At 38.2% G+C, this 23332-nt stretch overlaps 1 protein-coding gene across 1 annotated transcript; it reads right to left on the minus strand.

Annotated features, from left to right (window-relative positions):
* Positions 1 to 731: 731 nt before the first annotated feature.
* Positions 732 to 23139, minus strand: FOXN1 (forkhead box N1). Its single transcript, XM_086624757.1, has 8 exons — positions 23020 to 23139; positions 20720 to 21223; positions 18404 to 18514; positions 12246 to 12373; positions 11342 to 11438; positions 4354 to 4561; positions 3280 to 3807; positions 732 to 1000 (listed from the first exon to the last, which is right to left on the minus strand). The coding sequence occupies exons 1-8, from the start codon at positions 23137 to 23139 to the stop codon at positions 732 to 734; spliced, it is 1965 nt and encodes a 654-aa protein (XP_086480883.1).
* Positions 23140 to 23332: the final 193 nt, after the last annotated feature.

Here is a 23332-nt window from a genome sequence, read left to right on the forward strand (position 1 = left end):
GGAATGAATGTGAATAATTTCCAGCCAAGTAAAAATTCTACTAAATTGTTTTGTTCTTTTTTATTAAAAAAGCGGAGTTTTAAATTTCCTTTTAAACACAGTAAAACTTAGATTTTTTTCACTTAAGTGTATTTGTTGCTTCGGTTTAGTCTGTCAGCAGCTAGTCCTTTATCTTCTAATACTTGCAGAACTTTCAGGTTATGTTCTTGTTTCTGAAAACCCAGAACTTCTTTCAAAGAGACTAAAATGTTTTAATATGCAGATATTTATTTTTACTTTTAGTGGTCTGTGGCAGATGTTGTTGACATCATTGGCTCCAGGAAATAAGTTAGATTGTTTGCTTTGACTTCTATGTTCATTTGCAAGCAGCTTTCATTTTTTTTTTTTTTAAAAAAAAGGGGGGAAAAAAGGGAAAAAAGTCAGTAATTTGTTTTCTTCTCATAGTCATTTGTTTCTGGAAGATGCAGAAGATGAGTGGCTTCGTAAAATGGTGTTGACCAGTTCAGCCATTTACAATATTATCTTTAAATAGTTTTAAATTTTTTTTTTAGAATCTGTCTGTAGAAAATTATCATAGTAAAGCTACATATCCTGCAGGCGAGTTCTGGAAAAAGATTATTCTTATTCCGATGGACACAGTTTCAGCTGACACAAAGCAGATAGGTACGTGTGTGTGATGGTTAGGACTGTACTTGGACAAAATAACAGTAACAATCAGGTTGGTGCGTGGTTCACATTAGTGCTATAGGTTTGGATCCAGAATTACTTAGGTAGGCAGGAGACACTGTGTCCAATTCCATAAAGGCAGAGTAAAGAGTAGTGAGCTGTAGGTCGGGTAGGTTGCTGTGCGGAGTTCCGTTTTGGATGTTGACGACGTTGCTGCTGCTGTTCTCCATCTGGCAGTGAGAAGGGAAACACTGGGAAGACGTTGGGGATGACGAAATAAGAACTAGAGGATCCACAGCTAGGCTGTCATCTTTCAGCTCCTCCCAAAGATTTCCTGTAACAAACCAAAGTAGATTGATTCAACTTTCTTTACACATGTTTTTTGAAACATTGCTTTATGGGAGAAATTGGTAATTATACAGTTGTGTATGCTGTATGTGTATGTACTCTTAATCACTCATGACTGGGAAAGGAGAAAGCTTGTTTAGATAGTTATTATTGTCTGTCTCCATCACAAATTTAAATCTGAGAGAAAGCAGCATTAATTTAAGAAAATTATTTCACTAGATAATTGGCAAGATTCTGTTGTAAATGTACCCTTATGAAGGATAAATTCTATTTAGAGAAAAAAAAAACTAGTTTTGAAAGGGGAAATTGCCTCTGTTATCTTTACAAGATACGGAAGAGCTAATGGCACCTTATGGGACAAACCTGCAAAAATACTGGACTTCTCATATTCTTATGGTGTAGCGTTATCTGAATGGCAAACTAAATTACTGGACATGTTATTGACCTGACAAATCAAAAGATCTGAAAAGTTACTTTTTCCTGACGCGTACCAAAGAGTTTCTCATCTTTCTGTTGAACGTGCATATCACAGTGAAAGCACTAAATAAGCTACTGCAGGAGGGGACTGGATTTTTCATATTCATCATTGAAGAGTTCTTTGGGGGGGCAGTGGCAGGGAGGCTGTTGCTCCAAAGCTATATACCCGCCATCTGCAGACTGTCAAATGAGGTGATACTTAGTCCTTTTGCAGAAGAAGTTTGATTTTTTTTTTGTATTTTTGATTTTTTTTACATTTGTGTGTTTGTATAATGATTTTGCTCCAAGTGTGCAGGCCTTGTCTTAACGTCTAGGACCTCTAATTTGAGATGTGATAATTTTATAAAGAAAGAAAGCAAAAAGCTTAGATGAGGTTAAATAATTTAAGAAAAAGGGCGAGGACAGAGGGAAGTTGGAAATGCACCATGTTGGTGAAGCACACAGTATTCATGGTACAAATGAGTGTGCTCTGGATTAAGTGAATAGAATGGAAAGAGGTTCAGACAAATGAATGGAATGGGACATCCGGCTGCCTGGAAGAGGAAGAAGCTGAGGATTCAAAAGACTGTGTTGTTAACCTCAGCGAAGGAATCTGGGCAGGGCAGGACTGCGGAATATTTGTGACGGTGCAATGGCAGTTGCATTTGCTGAGTCATGTAGATTATTAAGACTGTGGCTTTTTGCTCTGTCTTTTAAGTTTCTTTGTGTTCCACTTTTTGTCTGTACAGGAAGGCAATTCTTGCATGTTATTTGGTGCAGCCAGAGCTTTATCATTTGGAACCCACAAGTTTTATTTTATATGTCTACATACGCAAAATATATATGTATACTCACACACATAAACTTGGTGGGTTTTTTTCTTATATTTGCACAGAAAGCTATGTTTTAGAGTTCAAAATCCTGTCCATTCAAGATGATTCAACGATTTAATATCAAGAACTTTAAGAACACACCTCAGAAAATGTAATTGTTCAGGGCATAGATCATATGATTGCCTGTGAAACTTGTGAAGGAGTAAACAGCATTCTTTTGAGAAAAGATGTGGAAGGTGTTTGAATAAGTATTGATAAAGAAAAATGTTAACATATTAATTCAATCCAAATTATTTCTCTTTATGCTCCTCGTGCAACAATTTCTTGATATGCACCAAATAGTTGTGCTTGAGTAGTTTTCAGTAGAAAATATGTCTGAAATTAAAAAATACGTTCTAAATACTGTATTGCGGTATTGAATATCAGCAGTCGTAGCCAAAAGTAAGCAGGGTTTTTTAAGGTAAATCAGTAGTTTTCTTGTGAAACTTTTAAAGATATGATGCAAAATTCCGTGTTGTTCAAAGTAATGTAACCGAGCAAGCTGGTCTTTATAGCAGTGGCAAGGCCAAGTAGTTCAGAAAGGACAAAAATCCTATCTTCATTCTGCTAGCAATTGTTTACGTTACTGCAGGATACCTTTGAAAATGGAAGGAAAAGGGTAGATTTAGGTTAGATCTGAGGAAGGAATTCTTCCCTCTGAGGGTGGTGAGGCACTGGAACAGGGTGCCCAGAGAAGCTGTGGCTGCCCCATCCCTGGAAGTGTTCAAGGCCAGGTTGGATGAGGCTTTGGGCAACCTGGTGTAGTGGAGGGTGTCCCTGCCCATGGCAGGGGGGTTGGAACTAGGTGATCTTTGAGGTCCCTTCCAACCCAAACCATTCTATGATTTTTTTTTTAAAAAAAGTAGTATATATGCAGGGTTGGGATGTGAGGCAATAAGCCTGACTCTACAAAACAGAAATGCCCTTAGATACCTACCTTGGAGATCAAAATCAGTCAGGGATGGATTAAGAGCATCGATATCATTGCTGAGATCTCCTTCCTGCATGAGCGTGTCCTGCATTGTCCGGGCCGTGGAATGCTCTGTCAGCATCTTCACTCCGCACATGGGGGGGGTCTGAGCCGGCAGCGGCGAATCCTGAGTGATGCTGGGCTGAGTTCTGAGTTCACTTTGAGCCTCCCCAGAAGGAAACAGGGTCTGAGGGTCGGGTGACTGTTGCATTAACGTACTTGAGATTTGAGGAAAAGCCTGTGGTGAGGTATAGCACCCAGTTTGCTGCCCCCCGAGCAAATTTGGTACTGGGTTCTTGACATGTAGAGCTCCTGCTGCGTGGATACTACGTAATGGCTGTGGTATCCCGGAGGAAAGAGAGGGCTCGCACAAGGAGTGGGGTTGGACTGCCATCTGTCTGGAAAGGGATGCACTTGCAACACCGGTCGGACTGCAGGACATGATTGACGATCTCAGCTTTTCACTTTTGTCACCAATCAGTGTGTCAAGTTCTTCTACAAAATAAGAAAAAAAGTCCATGACTACGTATTCCTAACAGAGCCTTAGTCTTCATAGCTCGCAGCTAGAATTTTAGTGTTCCTCAGGAAGTGGATGAGTGGGATGGCAAAAAAAAAAGTGCTAGCCAATGTATGAACTCCAAAAGCCTGAGATATTTTTCTAAATTATCATTACCAAGTGAGTATGTCATAATTTGAATTTTTGTGTTTAAAGGCTGGATACATATAAGTTCATTTCAAATTTTGTTCTGTAGTACTTATCTAGTGTTGTTTTTATCTTACACTTCAGATACCAAGGAAGAATGTTTTCTTGGTGAGGCTTCTTTGTGCCTATTTGGAAGCACTCCTCCAAAAACAGGTCTCATTTAGTTCTGCTTTTTAAAAAAATTATTTTACTATTTTGCCAGTTGCTTTATAACCAGGAAAAATTCTTAAATGCTTTCCTAAATTGTGTATAAATTCTTTTATACAGCTTGGTGCCTGTTGCAAAGAAAAGTTATGGGGACCACTGTTTGATAACTAATACACTAATATATTACTGACCTGGCTTTGCCATACTCTTCCTTACAGCAACTGGGTCTTTCCTCTTCCATTTCTGAAGCTCTTCCTGCATCTTATCAATTTTGGCTGGATTCAGAGCCCACAAGCAGCCTTTCCGAGAAGAATTGCCTGACTTGTTTTCAACTTTCTCAAAGCATTTGTTCAAAGATAAGTTGTGGCGTACGGAATTCTTCCAGCCATCTGGAGCTGTCTGGAAAAAGAAATCCAATCTAAGAATAGAACTTCAAGGAAAAAAAAATCCAAATATATTTCTCGGTTTTGACTGATGAGATTATAAGACATGCTGTTTAGATTACACTTTCTACAATACAAAACTTGTACTAGAAGGAAGCCACAAAAATGTTGCAGTCATGTTGAGCGGGAAGAGAGGAATCAGATAAAATAGTAACTGATCTCTTAAGCAAGAAGCTTGGCCTTGTCAGAGCGGCTGCTGGATTTTTTAGAGTGGTTTTGCAAATCACAAGGATTTAGTGTATAAGGAATTATATTCTGGAGCTGTGAACTAACAGGCAATCTGTCATCTTAATCTATTTTGGAACACCTAGAAAAATTTCAAACGCTTAATTGAAGGACTAGGTGCTACTTGGACTCAAATTAAGTGTCCAGGCAGACTTCAAAAGAATTTCAGCTTGCTACTGTAGGTGTAACTTTGTGTGCTGGCCAATTATGTAACCAAATGATTTAATCACAAGCCCTACAGATGAGATACAGGCATCTTTCTGCTTCGCATTTATTTTTGACTCAGTAGTAGAAGCTGGAAGGATCTTTTTACTGAGCAATACATATAAGCTTCATTAAAATGATTCCTATATTTATTTATGCTGTTTCTGATCACTGAGGGAAACAAAATTCCGTCCTTTCCCTGAGGACAGTTTTGCATCCAACCGTAAGAATGGAAAGAAAAGAAAACCTAGTGCAAACCCTCTGTTTATATAATTGAATTTTTACAATCTCTTTTTTTTTTTTTTTCCTTGATTGCTTGTAAAAGAACTTTGAAAACGGATGTTACTGTAAGGGATGAAGAGGGAAATATCCAGCAAAACAGTCTTGCTCAGATTCTGATGGGAAACGCCTGTTTGCTTGTTAGTCTGAAATAGCAATCTTGAAGAAATGGCCCTGTATCCTTTTATTGCATCTAAGTTTTTCTGATGTTTATTTGATTTCACCCATTTGTGCTTACTTAGTCCTGCAGCCAGAAGATACTGCCCATCACATTAAAGCTTTGTGAATTAGCATGTTTTTTTTGTGTCAGAAGATTCCTATAGTAAATTCCTGATGCGTCACTTCCTTGCTTTTCTCTTGGTAGATACTGTACAATGCTAGCTGCTGCATATCTGAGTAGAACTGTCTTAGCTCGTTGCCATTGCACAATAGTCTTAAATAAATAAAAAAAAAAGAGCAGGAAAAATGATTTGCAACATAATGGTAGGAATAAACCTGAGAAACCCAACTTCGTTGTAATAGATGCAACTCCTAGTTCAGCTGGACTTCTCGTCCCTATAAAACCAGTTAAAAAAAAAAAAAATGTAGCTTTACCTGTGTCAGTCAAATGATATTCTTTCCAAAGGTCTGCAATTGCAGAGATGAGAGAAGAATCTTAAGTGAGAGAAACTTTAGAGCTTGTTGAATTACACGGAGTGATCTTCAGTACTAGTGTATGTGAGGCCTTTTTTCGTGTGGTGTGTGGAAGGTTTTTTGATTTAAACCAATTTTGGATGCTTTTTGTGTTCTTGTTTCCAAAAAATCATTATCTGTGTGTCATAAGAATTAAAGAAATTGAACTACTCTCTGAAAGGTGGGTGAAGTTGTCTCTGTGCCACTATTAATTCATATTAATGGATGCAAGATATTTTTCATAATAATTGTTTGTATCAACCACAGAGAATTATTGAAGAGAGAGCACAAGAAATAAATGTGATTTTCCATAGTCTTTTTAAAGTGGTTAAAAATTAAAATTTTCCTTTAATGTGCATTGTTTCCTTTCCATTCTTATGCTTTATTAATAGACATCCTTCTCTCATTGATAGTTTCTCTAATTGTTGCCTAGTGTAACAGATTTCCTCTAAGATCTTTGTCCTGGTTTCCTGGGATAGAATCATAGAATCAGTTTTCTGTTCAGAAAAGCTACATTTCTAAAGTAAGCTGTGTTATTAAGAAGGCTGCAGCACCGGATTTGGTGAGAAGTTGGTAAGACACTTCGTTTTGATTTGTAGCCAGTCGTGGTATGCAGGTATCCTCCGTAGTGATCAAGACTTTGCAATTTTTATTTGCTACTGACCCAGATGTCCAAGACCCTGAGGAGAATGTGGCCAGGGTGATTGACACCTAAATTGGCAAATGGGTATTCCATACCATGTAATGTCATGCTTGCTATAAATTGGAAAGTTTGCTGGGGACAGTCTCTCTTCCTCGATGGTCACTGGCTCTGGAGGGTCCTGTCCATCACTCTGCTCCCAAAGCCTATTCTCTCTCTTCTGGGACTGCAGTTTTGGGATTTTCCTGTTCTGGGATCACTAGCCGGGAACAGGCTGGATGTTGGTCAAGGGATGTTAAACAATTGCAAGGTACATCACTTGTCTGTATTTATTATTATTGTTATTGTTATTATTATTATTATTGTTATTATTACCCAATCTATTGTATTTTATTCCAATTATGAAATACTTCTCATCTCAACCCACAAGTGTTCCTTCCTTTTCCTGATTTCCTTCCTCCAGTGGGGAGGGGTCATGGGTAATAGAACAGCTAGCTAATGTTTAGCCCCCAATACAGGCTAAATGTAGACAATCATCTTTTATAAACTGACATGTGTCCATTTTTGCTTTCACATGATACACCATGAATTTTTGAATGTACTGTGACAGAAATTCTACTTTTATCAGGAATGTAAAATCTGTTCTTCCCTAGCTTGTTGCGAAGAGCTATCTTGTGGGTTAAGGTGTTAAAAACCTTACTGAAGAATTTGAGGGTCAAATTTAATACTTGCTTTCTTAATTAAAAAAATAAATTAGTTGTGGAAGTTAAATACATGTTATTACTAAAAAGAGAAAGGATTTTCCCTTCGTAGCAGCACAGTTTCTACCTTTTTGGCCCACCTGATGTCAGCATTTCACTATTCTGTTAGCCAGGCCCATAGATGAAACAATGTGCATGTCTACTAAAAAAAAAAAAACCAACAAAAAACAAACAAACAAAAAAACCCCCACCCCAACCAAACAACAAAAAACTCTTTAAAACTCTTTCTGCCATAGGGTAGTACTAAAGATGACGAGTCAGTTTTTTCTCTCTGGCAGATCATATTCAAGTTGCTTTCTGGTAGTTCCAAAAGTAAATAAAACTTTCCCTCCGAGGTAAGATGTGTACTGAGCTACTGGATGAGCTGACCTGAAAGAATATTCATGTTTCTCTCCCTGCACATGAGGCTACAAATGCCTCCGTCTGCATGTAGACGGGATAATTAGTGTTTCTGCAAAGCACCAGAGAAGATGGGAGTGGCATGGGCTTCTCAGAGGTTTTCAGAACGTGTGGGGGTGTAAACTATGAGATAGTTTTAGAAAGGTAAGAGCAAAAAGTACACGGATTTATTCTGGAGACTACTGCCAAGAGTCGAACAGGTTCTTGCGTTAAAGTTGGTATTGCTGAGCAGCGAAAGAGTCATTTACCTGGCAAGGCCCCGAAGGAACGCTCCGGCGGCGCGTTCGTGTTACAACTCTGTTACCAGTTTTTTAAGTTAGCATCTGATTGTCTGTTAATGAACGGAGCGTTGGCTGCTGAAGTTGTTCTGCAGTTGGAATCTCCCTGCTATGGCTTGTTTCTGCCATGGCTGCTTTCAGCATGGCGTGGATGAAGCTGTGTGGAATTTGACCCTGCGAGAGAATACGTGCTGCTCTAAGTTCCATCAGACCACAGACTTTTCTAACCTCTTGGACCACTGGCAGTAACTCCAATTAATAAGATTAAAGCTTTCTGTTAGACTCACTAATCACTACAAAGAAAAAAAAGGATGACAAGCAAAAAATGTTATTGTACAGACCCATTGATCCTGACCGCCTCTTGAAGTTTAAAGAGTTCAGTGATCTTGCAAAACCCTTTCTCTTTAAATCTTGGTCTCAAGAGAAGGGAGAGGTACATCAAAGAGTAATTCAACTTTAGCTGCGTAGATGTTTTTTTTTAGGACGTAGGAGTTGGATTGCTCTGTTTCAACTAGAAATGAGATTGTTGCATCATAGAAACTAAATTTGCTGTGGCAGCGAATACAAGTTAATTTGACTAGGCTTGTATCATCTAATGTCTCCCAGCAAGGTTCTGTGTACATTTGTACTCTGTTTCTCTCTGACTTAAATTGCTTCCCCTCCCCCTCTTGCGTCCTGCTATTGAGTGAGTTCTGGTAGCAACAACAAATTGCTCCACGCTGATTTTTATAGTACTTTATCTTGCTGAAGAATCCCCCAAAAAGGGAGGATAGAGGATATTAGCCTTTGCCATATATTGATAATTCTGTGGGCTTCTGTAAAGATCAGAGGTAGAGAAGGCTTAGTGCCTTTAAGCATAATATTTGCTTGCTAATTCTCCCCTGCTTATTTTAAGGATGTTTGGGATGGAACTATTCAATCATTTGACTGTATTTGTAAGTAAAATGCAAAAATAAAGCTGTCACAAAGTAACGAATGTTCCAGTAGTACCCTTGCACCATTCTTTTCCTTTAATGCATATGGCAGCAATTACCTCATTCTCATCACTTTTTAAATGAATTAAGAAGAAGACATGAGGATCTAAAAAAAAAAAAACAACAAACCAAACCCCAAACAAAACCCACCACCAAAATTTGCTCTCTGTGGAGCAGGCCAGTTTTGATAAGTAAGAAGGGAAAAGTTCAGGGTAGGTATAAATTAGTTATTTAAAGCTGTGGGAGAAGTAAACCTGCTGTACAGATGAGCATATGTATGCACACATCTGTATGTTTACACACAGACATATGAACACACACCTATCTGTACACATTTACACACAAAATATCACAACGTAGACAATACACAATGTTTACACACAATACAGAGTTGATGAAAGGATGTATATCTCCCTGATGGTTCTGCTGTGTCAGAGTAACTTCAGGACCAGGAAGGTGACACCTGGCAGAGCCACAGTCTTGTGTCTGAGGAATTATGTGCGTGTTGGCAGCAGCATAATTTGTTTTGCAAGCTGCTGATTAATTTTATAATCGATTGTGTTGTAAGACAAAGGAGAATTAGTTTGTTCTGATGAATAAATGTGGATGTCCCTGTAAAACTCATTTTTAACATTCCCACCTCTCTGCTTGAAACTCAAGCTATTTTTCTAGAAAACAGTAGTCAGATAAGAATGTGTTACTTTGCTGCAGATCACATGATTTGTGCATTATGCTAAGAGTAGTTCTGCAAAATATCAGTTTCAAGATGATGCGGCCCAGGATCTTTTTCACAATCCTCAAACTACTTTCTTTTGGATTATTTATATTTCTTGCAACTATTGGGAAATGCATGGACAATAGAGTTAATATTCTCTTAGAGACAAAATACAAATCTTGAAATTTATTCTTGTTTTGAAAACAAAAAAAAATTACAGCTACGATGTTCTTGCCGTGTGCCATTCTACCCTTCTTCCTTTCCCTATTTAGATTACTGTCATTACTTAATTTCATGTGTGTTTAGTCTAAAAACCAGTTGCAACCCTGTGATTAACAAGGTTAGAGTGCTTCGGATTTGTTTCAGGGGATTATGACCCGTCATGTTGTGATGGGATAGTTCTTGAATTATGATGGTAGGTTTCTTTATTTTTGTCTCCTTTCTCTTGCTTGTAACAAACAGTAAAGTGGCTAGTGATTCTTTTGGGAGAAAACTTGGGAATTCAGAAGTGTAATGGAACCTAACAGTTCTTCCTTCATGTATTCTTTTTTTCTCTGATTACTGACATGTTCCATTTTTTTTTTGGCAGGCATTATTTATCCTTAGTGTCCAAAGCCATTGCAAAATTGTATCAGAACATTTATTTTTAGTTATTCTTAGTGTTCTTTTCTCTATAGAAATGTTTGAATTGCCTTTCTGTAGCTGCTTTAAATTTGGTTTAATTGCTGCATGTTTATTTGCAATAGAAAACAGGACAGACTAATTTTGCTTTATTTTCACTTTTAGGCCTTGCTAACAGTTGCAGGTCACCTGATCTGGATTTTTAGTGAGATGTTTTTGAAGAGTCAGCAATAATGAAGCTCTGTGTTGAGCAGCAGTCAACGATTCTATTATATCTCTTCTTAAAATCTTAACTGTAATCCTTCTGTTCTTGGATCATGTGCTGACTAATCTCTTTCCACTTGCATCCCAAGTGCAAGAAACCATTCTCTTATAGCACGGATTTAAATTTCAATAGTATCTCCTGCATACCATACACCCTTACCTTTACCAACATTACTGTGTAATTATGAGCTTAGTACCATTTATCACATATTATATTTGTCTTTGTACAGCACATGCAAGTGATGAAGTTGCCTAAGATGGATATCCCAGCTCCAGAACAGGGCAAGATAACCTTGAACCTCTGCTTCCACGTGAGTCTGGAGGTGCTATTGATGGCAGAGGAAGCCACAAGACCAGTTCTGCCTGTATTTGAGATCTGAGAGGAAGGAATGGATGTGTTTTTAAAATTATTTATCCTTTTTATGAGTTGTTAATGAGGAATGGCCACTGGTATCTGCAAAAACTCAAAGTTGAAACAGTTCTTAATATCTTTTTGTGTTCAACGTTACCACACATCACACTCACGTTTCTGCTGAGGCCTAAAATGCTGGGTAGTTTATGATCATGAAGGTACATAGCACGTAGTGGTTTGGTATTAATCTGCTAAGAAAATATGGCTTTTCATAAGCTGAATCCCCTCCCTTATTCCCTCTGCTGCCAGGTAAGCTTAGAGAGAGATTTCGCCCACTCCCTGTGGAACTCACCTTAAAGTAAGGAAAGTGTTCCGTCATGAAATTGTAAATCTCACTGACGGGCAAACTCCCTGTCTTGCTGTTTTTGAGTGCCATGAAGATCAGGATGCTTTAGGGAAAGAAAGAAAAGTATTTTAGCCTGTTCTGCTTGACTCCTCAGAAACAGAAAGAAAGACTATTTTTCACAGTAATTACTCTGGCTTTCACTGTCAGAGCATGAATACTGATGATGCTTCAAGTTTTCACTCAGTTGTTTATAAGCAATTTCTTTACACTACTTAACTTCTAGAGGTAATTCTCAAAATGCATGCAGAAAGTCCAACCTGGGTTTGAAATAAAGTAATAGAAAGTGGAATCAAGACCACAGCCTTCAAATCCTCCTAGTGTGTATTTGTTTAAGGTTGTGTTTGAATGCTTAAACCGGTAAAGGCCACAGAGAATACCAAACTGAGAGTGACAGAAGGCATAATTAAAATTTAATTGTCTGATCTACTTTGTTAGGCTGCTATTTGGGGCTAAACCTGAGTGGTGACTGGCATATCTGATGTGTTTTCTAGGCATTTCCTTGCCCTAGTAACTGAAGAAAAAAAAAATTGTTTTCATACAGATCCTGCAAAAGGTAAGTAAGTGTGATTAATCTTGTGCTAATGAATTTTGCAACACCTAAGATTTTGTATTAGAGAAACATCTAGCTTTTGTGGGGGTGATCAAGACTGTTCACATGCTTTACGACATTTCATTTCCCTCTGCCTTGGCCCCAGAGTCTGGAACATCTTGTGATTCATACAAACAGGACAGAGCACACGGGGAACAAGCATGTAAGAGTAAGCATGTTACTGCAAATTATGCTGGAAATAGGTCATGGGTAAACAGAGTATTTCCTGTAACATTAGGACTTGAAAAAATATTTTATTACCTGTAGGAGTAGATGGGTTTGGGAAATAGAGGCTGCTGGGATTCTTGACTGCTTTGAGGAGCAATTCTTTGGTAAGGGTAGTGTGAAGAAGCAATATAAGTCACAGGATAGCTGCCTCCTGAGGGATACTGATGATACAATAAAAGAGATGTTACTTGGCTTAGCAACAAGCTCTCAAAAATATTTCTTTCTTAACAACAGTATTAAACTATTTAGTTCTGAGGATATTGTCCTCTGCCTACATTTAATAGCTGTTACGCCAAGTCAGACTTCAGGTCTGGCTTTCTAGCATGGCATTGGAAAACATTAATACCACTAGTTAATGCTTAAGAAGGAGAAGAAACAGGGCATGTATGAGGAAGAACTCGCTGATACGCTGGCTGTTACCAGATCTTGTTGCAGTGTGTTCCAAATGGAGTACGTAAGAAAAGCACTTTTTTTTTTATTATTGCCTGCTGTGCTACTGAGTTCTTGTGAAAGATGGGAGTAACTGTACCCTATTGTCTCCAGAAAATTCATAATTTCATAGACCTAAAGCATACTTCCCTTCAGCCATCTTTTGCAGTTGAAGTATCTTAGCCTGCTCAGCCTCCCCTGAACATTACGTTATGCAGACAAGTAAACTAACGATGTAATTTTATTTATATAAATAAAAAACCCACTCAGAATGAAGTACTTCAAACAGCGTGCACCATAGGAAAATAAGCCTATTAAGTAAAGCCACTTAAAATATAGGAAGGAACAGGAAAGATTTGATGGAGCCTGCTTTGGTTTTGTGTGCTTTTTTTGTTTGTTTGTTTTTTAGGTGAAAAGGGATACAACAAGGCAAAAATTCAAAGTGTAGAAAATGTACTCCCAAGAGAATAGCAAACCAAAGCGTCCATTCCATTCACTGTTATCAGGTAAGGCAGTAAAAAAACAACCAACAACAACAAAAGCTTTAGTGGACCGATGATATCAGAATGCATACTGAAGTGAACGTACTATGGAATAAGTTAGTGATGGTGTTGCATGGGTCAGGAGAGTGGCATAGGAAATATTTCTTCCTTCCCAGCCTGCAGCAGCTTAGGTGGATTTTTATATTGCCTGACTTGTAATGGTTCCCCCATAGTCAATGACAAACAGGCGTCTCCAAGAGGCCAGGAGTTTGTGTTGTTACCCAGTATCTCAAGCACCTTCTTCTTCACCATTTTCCATACCAAAACCTAAAAAGGATAGCTGAGACATGTAAAATCAGCTAGCATTTATGCTACCCTCACCCCAACCCTAGGGACAAGCAACAGAATGCTACCTGAGACTGAAATGCTGAGTTATCTCTTCAAGAGATCTCTGAGCCTGTCCAGCTCTCAAGACATACTAAAGAAATGGCCAACCATGACAGAAATATGCCAATGCAAAAAAAATAGGTAAAGAGAGGAGATAATACATATAGGCAGCCTCAATTGCATCAGAGTTTCTGCAAGTTTGCTTTCAAGTTTAGAAGACAGCAGTTGGTCACCTTTTTATGATTTTTTTTTTTCCCCCCAAAAAAATTACAGTTTAAACCTGCTGGGAAGCACCTTTCAACAGCAAAGAATCACCTCCCTGCCAAGGTAGGATGCTATCGGTTGACTTTCCATGAGGCAAAGGCTCCCACTGAACTCAGAGCGAGAGGAATTTCTGCCTCTTACAGATGAATCTTTCCAGATGCCAGGGCTAGGGCATGGCCGAAATTAGGAGTCATGTAACATGCTATTAAAAAATCTACCTGCATGCCTTTCCTAGTACTTAAAGGTTGCTGAGCCCTGCTCTAGTGTTCTACTACCTCTAGAAGTCCTGTGTCATAAGGTTTTTATGGTTCCTCTGAAAGACTATTAGGTAGCTTTCCAGACTTCTTGGGAAATTTTCTTGGTAGTTAGTTTATACGTCTCCTTAGTTTCTTCCTGTCATTCCTGTTCTGGGGCCAATAGCTTCTGTTGCTCTTGGTCTTTGTCCCCTTAAAATACCTGTGAGAAGTTATCATGTGCTTGCAAAACGTTCATAGTTTAGTTTTTTTGATTCTGGATTCTGAATAATTTATTTCAGTTTCTCAGTAATTTTGTTGTTACTGCTTGAGTTTTCGCCTGTTTGCTTTCATCCTTCTAATATTAAACTGCCTGAAATGGAATGTGGAAAAACATACTGAATACACGGATTTGTTTACTACAGCAAGCAGGGTGAAAGCAATGAGATGTACATAATTAATCATGTCCTGCCTTGTTAAACTAAATACTAGGCAGAACTGCAGTCTCCAGAGCAGCCGTGAACTAATTTCCATGTGCAGTTCTGCGCTCCCCGCTCTGTTGCGTTGCGTGCAGGTTTTCCACCAGAGTAGAAAACTGGGCAATTCATACAATAATTTTGATTTTATTGGTTTCAGTGGCTCTTTGAAAGGAAGGGATACTCAGATGGAACTGGTCGTGATGTCATCACCAAAGGCAAGAACTGAGCGTTTTAAGGATTATTTCTGTTTTATTGGTTTCATTATTCCTTTTTGAGGGAACAGAGGCTGGGGAATGGGCTGGTATGACAGGCTTGAGCTGGTTTTACAGTCGCACAACTGGCATGAAAGGTGTCCGTGTTTTATGGTGGGTGTGTAGGTGACTTCTGTAAGTGTCTGCTATTTCTTTTCAGGTCAATAAGAAGTAATTTTTCTTGTGAGTCATCATTCGTGTCATGTCCAGCAAAGGGGAAGGTGAGGCTATTTTATCATTTGGACAAAATTAATGGAGGAGTTGATCTCTTTCATCCCTCTAATGAAAAGTGAGGTGTAGTTTGAACATCCTTCACTTCAGGCTAAAGGGCCCGTTCTCTTGAGTTGTAACTTCCTAGTGATTTAAATCGTACTTCTTCATTCAAATTTGAAATGTGAAGTGTTAATGCTGGAGCTGCTTCATGCAAAAGATGTTATTCGACTTCTTCTCAGTCTTGTATCACATGTTCTTTCATTTCCCAGTATCTGATTGTGGCACACGGACAGCAATTCTGCCTGTCATGACTTTGGCTGCTTATACCTATTGTTTTTTTCCTCTGAGTAGCAGAACACGATGCCATACTTTTACTATTGTAACATAAAGAAGCACAAATATTGAAAAGTCTGACAGAAACCTGCTGCATGTAAAAGACCTGTCACAGTGCCAGCCTGCAGGTGGATGGAATACTTTCCTCTTACTGCTTGTTGTATCTTGCCTAGCAATTCCCAGGAGGTGTATTTCAGCTTTAATTTTGTAGGTTTTCTGAATGTGGTTACTGTCAATGTATAGTAATAGTACCGGTATCAAATCAGCAGTGACAGGGAAGGGTGCTGGCTTCAGAATGAATAAAGAAATTAAAAAATATTCAAATGAATCAACAAGCTAACTGGAGGTTCTGCTAAAGCATAAAGTTGACACTTTTACTGTGTGTGAGATATATGGTGCTGTGACACATCTACAATGTCTGTACTGCAGTCCCAGTGGGTTCCAGTTGGCAGCAGAGCATTTATGGCAAGTTAATCCTTCATCTGGGACCCTTTTCTTCTAAAATAACAATAATAAGATCAATCAACTTCTAAGTTAGGATGCTAGTGTAATATCACCTTTCTTATTATCCTATTTTTATTTTATTGTTAAGTTTTATCACTTCCGTTTTGTTTTAGGCTAACAAGAAAAAACAAGTTAATTATGATGGTATTGATAAGAACTTAAAAGATATACCTTTTTGCCACATTATAGGGGGAAAAAAAAAAAAAAGGTTCAGTTAATTCTGGCTAGTGGAATGCCAGAGTGATAGGTTAAAAAAAAAAAAAAAAAAAAGGAAAAAGCCAGGAGTGAGATTATTCTCTAGCCATATTTCCTGACTCAATGTAGGAGAACTGCTTCTGTTTTCTGTGCCTTCCCCTTAGCATCTGTACACTCCAGCTTTACAAGGCTGCCCTCTGAGGATAACGGAGACAAAAAGCCCTTGATACTGAAACTATTTGAACTTCAGTAGTACCTGACTGCGCTAAGTGAATTGGTCTGTCCTTGTGCAACCCCTGGTTGGAGAAGAATCTCTGTGCCCCTGTGTTCCTAAGCTGATTTAAATACAAAGTCCAGTTAGTGGTCAGGGGCTGGCCACAGCTGGGAGCAGGAAGAGAAAGACGACAGTAGCAAGAACCTGATTCTAGAGGTTTACTTCATGCAAGGGTTGGTACTTGAAGGTGCTTGTTGAACTGCCCTGCCACACTGTCCTTTTCATCGTTTAAACGGTCCCAGACACTAGAATTCCAGAAAGGCCATAAAAGTTCCTGAAGCTCTCCAAGTGGTTGATGGGTTAGTCCCTATGTGATTCCTCTCTACGTCTGAGGGATTGTATACTGCAGTAGTGATCATCTTCCTTTAAGTTTCAGTGGACAGGTGGGGAGGATTTACAAGGATAAGAAATACACACTTTAAAATATGAAAATCCACTACTGAGATATGGAATACTTTCATTCTTCCTTAGTAATGTTTTACAAAACTCTAACAAATGAAATTCCTAAGAAGTCATCAGTGATGGATGGTTTAATTTTATCAATGATAATAAAATTCCAACATGTGTCTATTCTTGTTCTTTATGGTCATTCAGCATCTGTTTTCAGAAGTTACTTAAAGTTCCATTTGAAGAAAATAATGCCAAAAATAACCTTTCTTTTTGCTCATGAGGGACTAAATCCTGATGATGAATGGTATGATTATTGTTTCAATGACTCAGACAAATAACACCATATGAATTAACAATCCTGATGAAGTATCATATGGTAACCTATTTTTTGTTTTCTTTGCACAGTTTTCAATCACTACTCTGTTAGTCATATTCTTTTATACTTCTTGAGCAAGTTGAATGAGATGGTACAATTAATTCCACGATATCAGTCATCAGTCGCTGGGATAAAAGGAGTTGTAAATCAAGTGTGAGCTTTTATGTTCAAATATTTTATAGATATGAATTTCCTGTAAGTTTAATTTAATTCAGTTCATGGTTGAGAGTTTTGGTAGTTTTTGTATACGGATGTCTGCCTATACATCTGAAAAATCTTGTTGCCTTAATTTTCATGTTAAATAAGTTTAGCGTTTTTTGTTTTTGTTTTTGTTTTTTGTTTGTTTTAAATAGGATGTTTCAAGTATATTTTTTCCTCCTCAGATGTCTTTCCTACTGAAAATTTTGTATTGTTGCACATAACTGAGCATAAACCAGGAAAATCCCAATGCATTGAGCAGCACCACCTTTTATGTCTAAAGGAAAATATTTAAATGCATTTCAGAGTAATGAAAATTACTTTCTGTAATAATACACACCCTCCCTCTACACCAAGTTTTCAAAGCTCAGTAGACCACACTTGCTAACCTCCATAAATATGTACTAGGATCACATGTGAGATTAAGGGATATCAGCACGATTTGACACAGGCACCGTGTGCGTACGGCTTTGAAAGTATGAACTGACGTGTATTCAAATGACACCGAAACACACGCAAGAAAAACGAGGTGTCAGTTACTCCTGTGCATTTTTAGTATTAATAATGTAGTTACAGTATGGAAGAACAACCTTAATATTGTACATACTCATGCATCATCAGCGTTATTGTCAATTAGGCTCCAGCTGAATAATCTTTCACTGGGGATGATGTAACGGCCAAATGATTGGAAAAGAGACGTGTGTGCCGTCAAGCACAAGGAAAGCGAGCATCATCTTGCTGTTAAAATTTTGCTTTAAAAATGTTTTTCTGTGTTTGATCTGAATTTTAAGTGTACAGTCAGATATATTTAATTTTTTGTTCTGAAGTTAAAGCACAGCTAATTCCCTGGCATCCTGAAATGCCAACAGTTATGTTAATTTATCTGGTTTCAAAGCCAATTTTCTTGAGCATAATGATGAAAATATAAGTAAGCAGTACCAAAATTCCTTTTTTACAAGTTTTTTTTGTATTTTTTTTTTCTGGATGACCATTTTAAAATGCATTTAGATGCGGTTCTTTTAAGACCTCATTGTCATAACCAAAATGTATATATACAAACATGGTCCCACAAACACAAATTTAGGACATATTGTTTCATCTGTCTCTTTACATAATTGCAATAACTACTATACCATTATGGCACTAGAAATACAAGGGATTTTGATTTACATATTGTACTGACCTGATGGAAAGGGTGTGAGGGGCAATACATCTGCTGCACTTGAGGCTGATAGCAATACAAACCGGGCTGCCCTTCCAGTGGAGATGTCCTAAGCTTGATGTCTGAATCCTGCTGGAAAATATTTAAGGGAAGAGTTATTAGAGAAAACATTTCAATTTAAAACAGAATAGTTCTGTTAGTTACTATTCTGATTTGTCTTTCCTTATACTTACTACTTTTTTTGACTTGATTCTGTCACAGTAAGTGTTACACAGAATTTGTTTTATATACTAGTGGTACAAGAAGCATAATTACTGCTTGGAAAAGAAAATCCCAGTCTAAGTTCCATATAAAGAGCAATTCATAAAATGTCAGTTCCTGCTTATCTTTTTTCCCTACAAACACAAACTGCATCCTCCAGCTTTCGTTCCTGAGTGTGCACATGTGTCTCTGTCTCTTTTTCATACTCTGGTTTTATCTTGCTGTCAGTGCCTCAAGCTGATGATGGAGTTTTGTCATGTGGGAGAGGATGAGGTCTATAAGGCACAGCAAAGAGATGGCAGAGAAGAGTCAAACTAGGCTGACTGCTGAGTTGGATCAAGATATAGGAAATAGAGTAAGAATGTGATTTATTTCTGCAATTGTGGAAATAAACGTAGAGAAGTTGATCCAGTCTTAATTTCTTGTAGGTCTGCCCAGCTGCTTGTCCTGGATATAGGGCCTGATTCTGTTAAGTGCTCAGGCTCCTGGACGTTAGATGTTGCTGTTTTTTAGTTAGAATGCTGAGTGCACCGTGCAGTGTGTGTGGTAACACGGTCTGCTTTAGAAGAGCAGTTCAGACAAACTCCGTGCGAAGCAGAGAGCTAGGTGGAGCTAGCTGGAATAAACAGCGCAGGGAATGATGTGTCTGAAGCATCATCCTTATCTACTGGTCTGGTGACTGACTTCACGTTCCTTCCCCCACTTAACATCCCTGGCCAGGAATTCTCTTCTGAGAGCCGATGTCGTAGACATCTTATTATTTCAAGGAATTCATGGCACTGACACTTCTGTTGTAAAGCAAGGCCATAATGACCATCTTTTGTAGTACAGATTAGTGTAAGTGGGCATATTAGATGTGATTTGATGTCCTGGCACCAAGCAAATGCCACATTTGGTATTAATAAGTGTCCATGTTATGTTGGTGACCATAAAGTTAAGTTTTTTCAGAAATATCAGCTTGCCAGAGGTGCGTAAGCTATTTAAGAGCTTTGAAGTCGCGTGCTGGCTGGACCAGTGGAGACATTAACAAGTAGCCAGCCTTTCCTGAGTAGTTACACATACCTTGTAAAAGGCTCTTGCAGTGCTACCTTTACATTCACTACATCTTGCAGCCCAGGGATTTGGGAAGAAAATGGGAATTTTTTTTTCATCAACTGCATATAGGTTTTGCATTAAACTCATCTGACGTAGATGAGTATTTATCCAGGAAATCAGAGATTTAGGTCAATTTCCTGCTTAACCTGAATGGCTTCAATCCCTTGGTATGTACCCGGACAACATCCCTCCATTCCCTGGTAAATTGTCTTAATTCAATTACGATTATTTTTTCTTTAACCCCTCTTTCTTTTGGTAACCCTTGAATTCTTCGCCTCACAGCAATTTAGAACCAGTGGTTAGGGCCCTCTCCTGGCAGATGAGGTTTCGTCTGCACTAGATAATGAAGATACGCTTTACACTTTGGATCACAGTAGAGATACCTCATGGAGATACTGGAGGATAATTTACTTTGCTTTTCAGGGGTCTCTGTGCTGCCCTAAATTGGTAGCTGCCTCTATCCAATATGTGAATTAGCCTAGGTACCTTTACACTGCACATAGCATAAACAGATTTCTCTATTTAATTTTAAGGAGTACTGATGTCTTGGAGTTTCTCTTCTATTTGCGTCCAGAAAAATGCAGGTCAGTGGAGGCGTTGTAACAAACAAATCTGATAAACGTCTTCATGCTTGAAAAATACTGTTTTGTGAATGTTTGTCCCTTGAAGATACTAGTTGATGACAATAACTGATAGAAAATCTGTTGCCAGGAAGAAGTTTGATATTTAGTATTCATGTATCGTGTCTAGTGGAAAATCGTTTTTCCTTGTGCACCTTTCTGAGGACTGTTTTTCAGTAGGGAAAGGCCATAAAATAGAGAACTTTGACAAATAAATATGGTTGCATATCCTGAGCTCTAGCCTGCAGCTTGACAAGAGGCTAAATGTCCGTGTAGTCACATTAAGAAATAAGAAAATAATTCCAAAAGTATATTTTCTGCCATTGACAACAGGAGAGAAAAAAAAAAGCATAATACTGACCATGACTTGTGAACCGTGATCTTGGCCTGTGTTGCTGTATTGGAGGCTGTTACACCATGGTTGCTCTGTGGAGATGTTTGGAATGTGTGTAGGAAATGACTCTGACTCGTCAGGACCTGTAGATCCTGGTAGACCCTCAAAACCATCGATACTTCTAGCATTTTTGAAGGGTGAACCTTCTGGTGGGAGGGTTTGATGTGCTTCCTGGAAGACGTCTTCGCTGATCTGCCTCTTGTAAGGGTGAAAGGGGTTTCTGCTGCTCTTGAGAAACCTTTCGTAATTTCCTACAGTACTTTCCTCGTAACTGTACCGTCTGAATTTTTCAGTACTGAAGGATGCTTTAAATTTGTTCTTGCCACAGTGAATTCCTTGGCTTGTAGGATATCTCCCATGAATTTGATCCTGAGCTGGAGAAGCAGGGCTGGGGCTGTGAGAAGACTCTGAACTCTTCCTTTCTGTCCTGCTGTCTGACTCATATGGTTGGCAGTTATAACTGGGATTATCCTGCAATGAATTATTGTCATATATTTAGGATTAGTATGAGCAAATACTTTATTATTTTCACTGTTTACAAAAAAGTACATTAGAAAATATATTATTGATGAGAAGTATAAAATTCCTGGTCCTAGCTACCTTCATGCAGAGAAATCCTAAAAGATATAAAGGGTTTTCTAGTTACTTGGTATCCAAAGCTGTTCTAAAGTAAATTAATAAAAGCATTGAGAAGACTGAAGTAATCTTAATTTGTGCAACTATCTTGGAAAAACAGGACGTCTTAGGTAACTATTGACTAGTTGGTCTGACAGTTTCAGGGAGATGATGTATGATCAAGTGATGAAAGATCAAATGACAGGAATATGATAAGTGCAAGTCTTGTCATATACAAGTTTAGTCAAATAAGCTTGATCTCATTCTCTGATGGTGTTACAAGCTGCCAGAGATGTTGCTAGTTACATCACTTCCTTTCATTAACATAGCCACACTCATTCTGTGAGACAGGCAGGCTCTAGGCAGACGTTCTACCCTTCTTCCTCTCTCATCTCCTCCCTTCCCTTTTGCACTTTAGTGAAAAGAAAATAACAGCTACCAAAGTGCTCTTTAATCTAGAGGAGAAAGGCTTAACCAGAACTGGTGTCTGGATCCTGAAGCTGAACACATTCAGCTTAGAAATTATGCATATTTTCCCTGACATCGAGGATGAGTAACAACTTGGATGACTTTTGAGAAGACATGCTTAGGTCAAGAGCAGGTTATTGTGCTCAGTGAAGGGGAAAATGCAACGTTCTGTATTTCACAAAAAATCAGAGCAGATTATCAAGTGGTGCCTTTCCTCCTTCCCCGTCTAAATCCAAGTTAGTCTCACAGTATTTTAAGAGAACAGGTAAAGGAATATACGCCTTCATGGAAGAAGCAGATTTCAAGAAGTCCCAAAGAGAAGTTAGCGTAAAAGCCAGTGCTTTCTGCCAAGTGGAACATGGCACAGCTTTTTCCTTCAGGGGCACGTGGGTCTGTGTGTCAAAGCTGCTAATGTTTCATTCTGTTATGGATTCCTGCAGAAAGCAAATTTGATCTCATGACACTTTTGGCTTCTCACATGAATGGGAAGGTGCTCAGTTTGTAACTTCTTAGTTCTTCCTCAGTCTCCTCTACAGTCCCAATACATGTGTTTATGATATCTTTTGTTAAATAAGAATTGGAAAAAAACCCCTATATTTAGTTTTATAAGGCTGTATGAATGGCAGTGCTGTCAATTCACCACCTGAAATTTTCATAATAAAAGTATGACATTGGTTGTTTTGATGTTGTTTGATGAAAAATACTATTCTTGGTTGTACTTTTGTTATGAAAGGTGAACATGGTGAATATACAGGCAACAGGAGAGAGACTGTTTTGTTCCAAAAGTCTCAAAGAATTCTGAAGTGCTCAAAGGTGTTCTGTACTGGCAGGGAGTAGACAAAAAGGTTGTGATGTCTCTCTGTCTGTTTGCTTTATTTATTTATTTTAGAAACAGGATGAGAATTACTTTAAATGCAGCGTTTTTACTAGATTAGTAGCTAGATGGATTGCTTGTTTTGTTTTTAAAGTAATAGGATTTTTAAGCAATCAAATACGAAATTTACCATGAAGCTTAAAATTAGCTCAGAAGAGTAACTAAGGTTTCTATCCTTCAGAAATAAAGCTTTCAATCTTTACTTTGTTACCAGGTAAGTGGGCTGAGAGTTAGTTCAGCAGTTGCTGAATATTCTATCTGAACTCTTCTTTCTGAAGAAAAGAGAGCAGAACTGGGCCATCTTACTCACAGTTTGCTGAACTGGGGATACTGAATCCCCCTGTGTCTTCATGAGGTCTTGTTGGTCCCTTTCCAGAGTGTCCGAAGAAGAGAATTTAATATTAGATTGATCTTGGAGTAGTGAAACCATTACCAAATCCGCGTCAGATAGAAATCCTGTTATGATAAAATGAAATTACAATAAATATTTTCTAAATCTTAAGTTGTAAAAGGAACCATCTTGTTATGTGCAAATGACTAAACAGTGTTAGATATGCAGCTAGATAATAACCCATCCTGTAGAATTCCTAACACAGTTGAATTTTTTTTTAGCTCTCAAAGAA

This window comes from Tauraco erythrolophus, chromosome 21 (genome assembly GCF_009769465.1).
Source record: "Tauraco erythrolophus isolate bTauEry1 chromosome 21, bTauEry1.pri, whole genome shotgun sequence".
NCBI classification, from domain to species: domain Eukaryota; kingdom Metazoa; phylum Chordata; class Aves; order Musophagiformes; family Musophagidae; genus Tauraco; species Tauraco erythrolophus.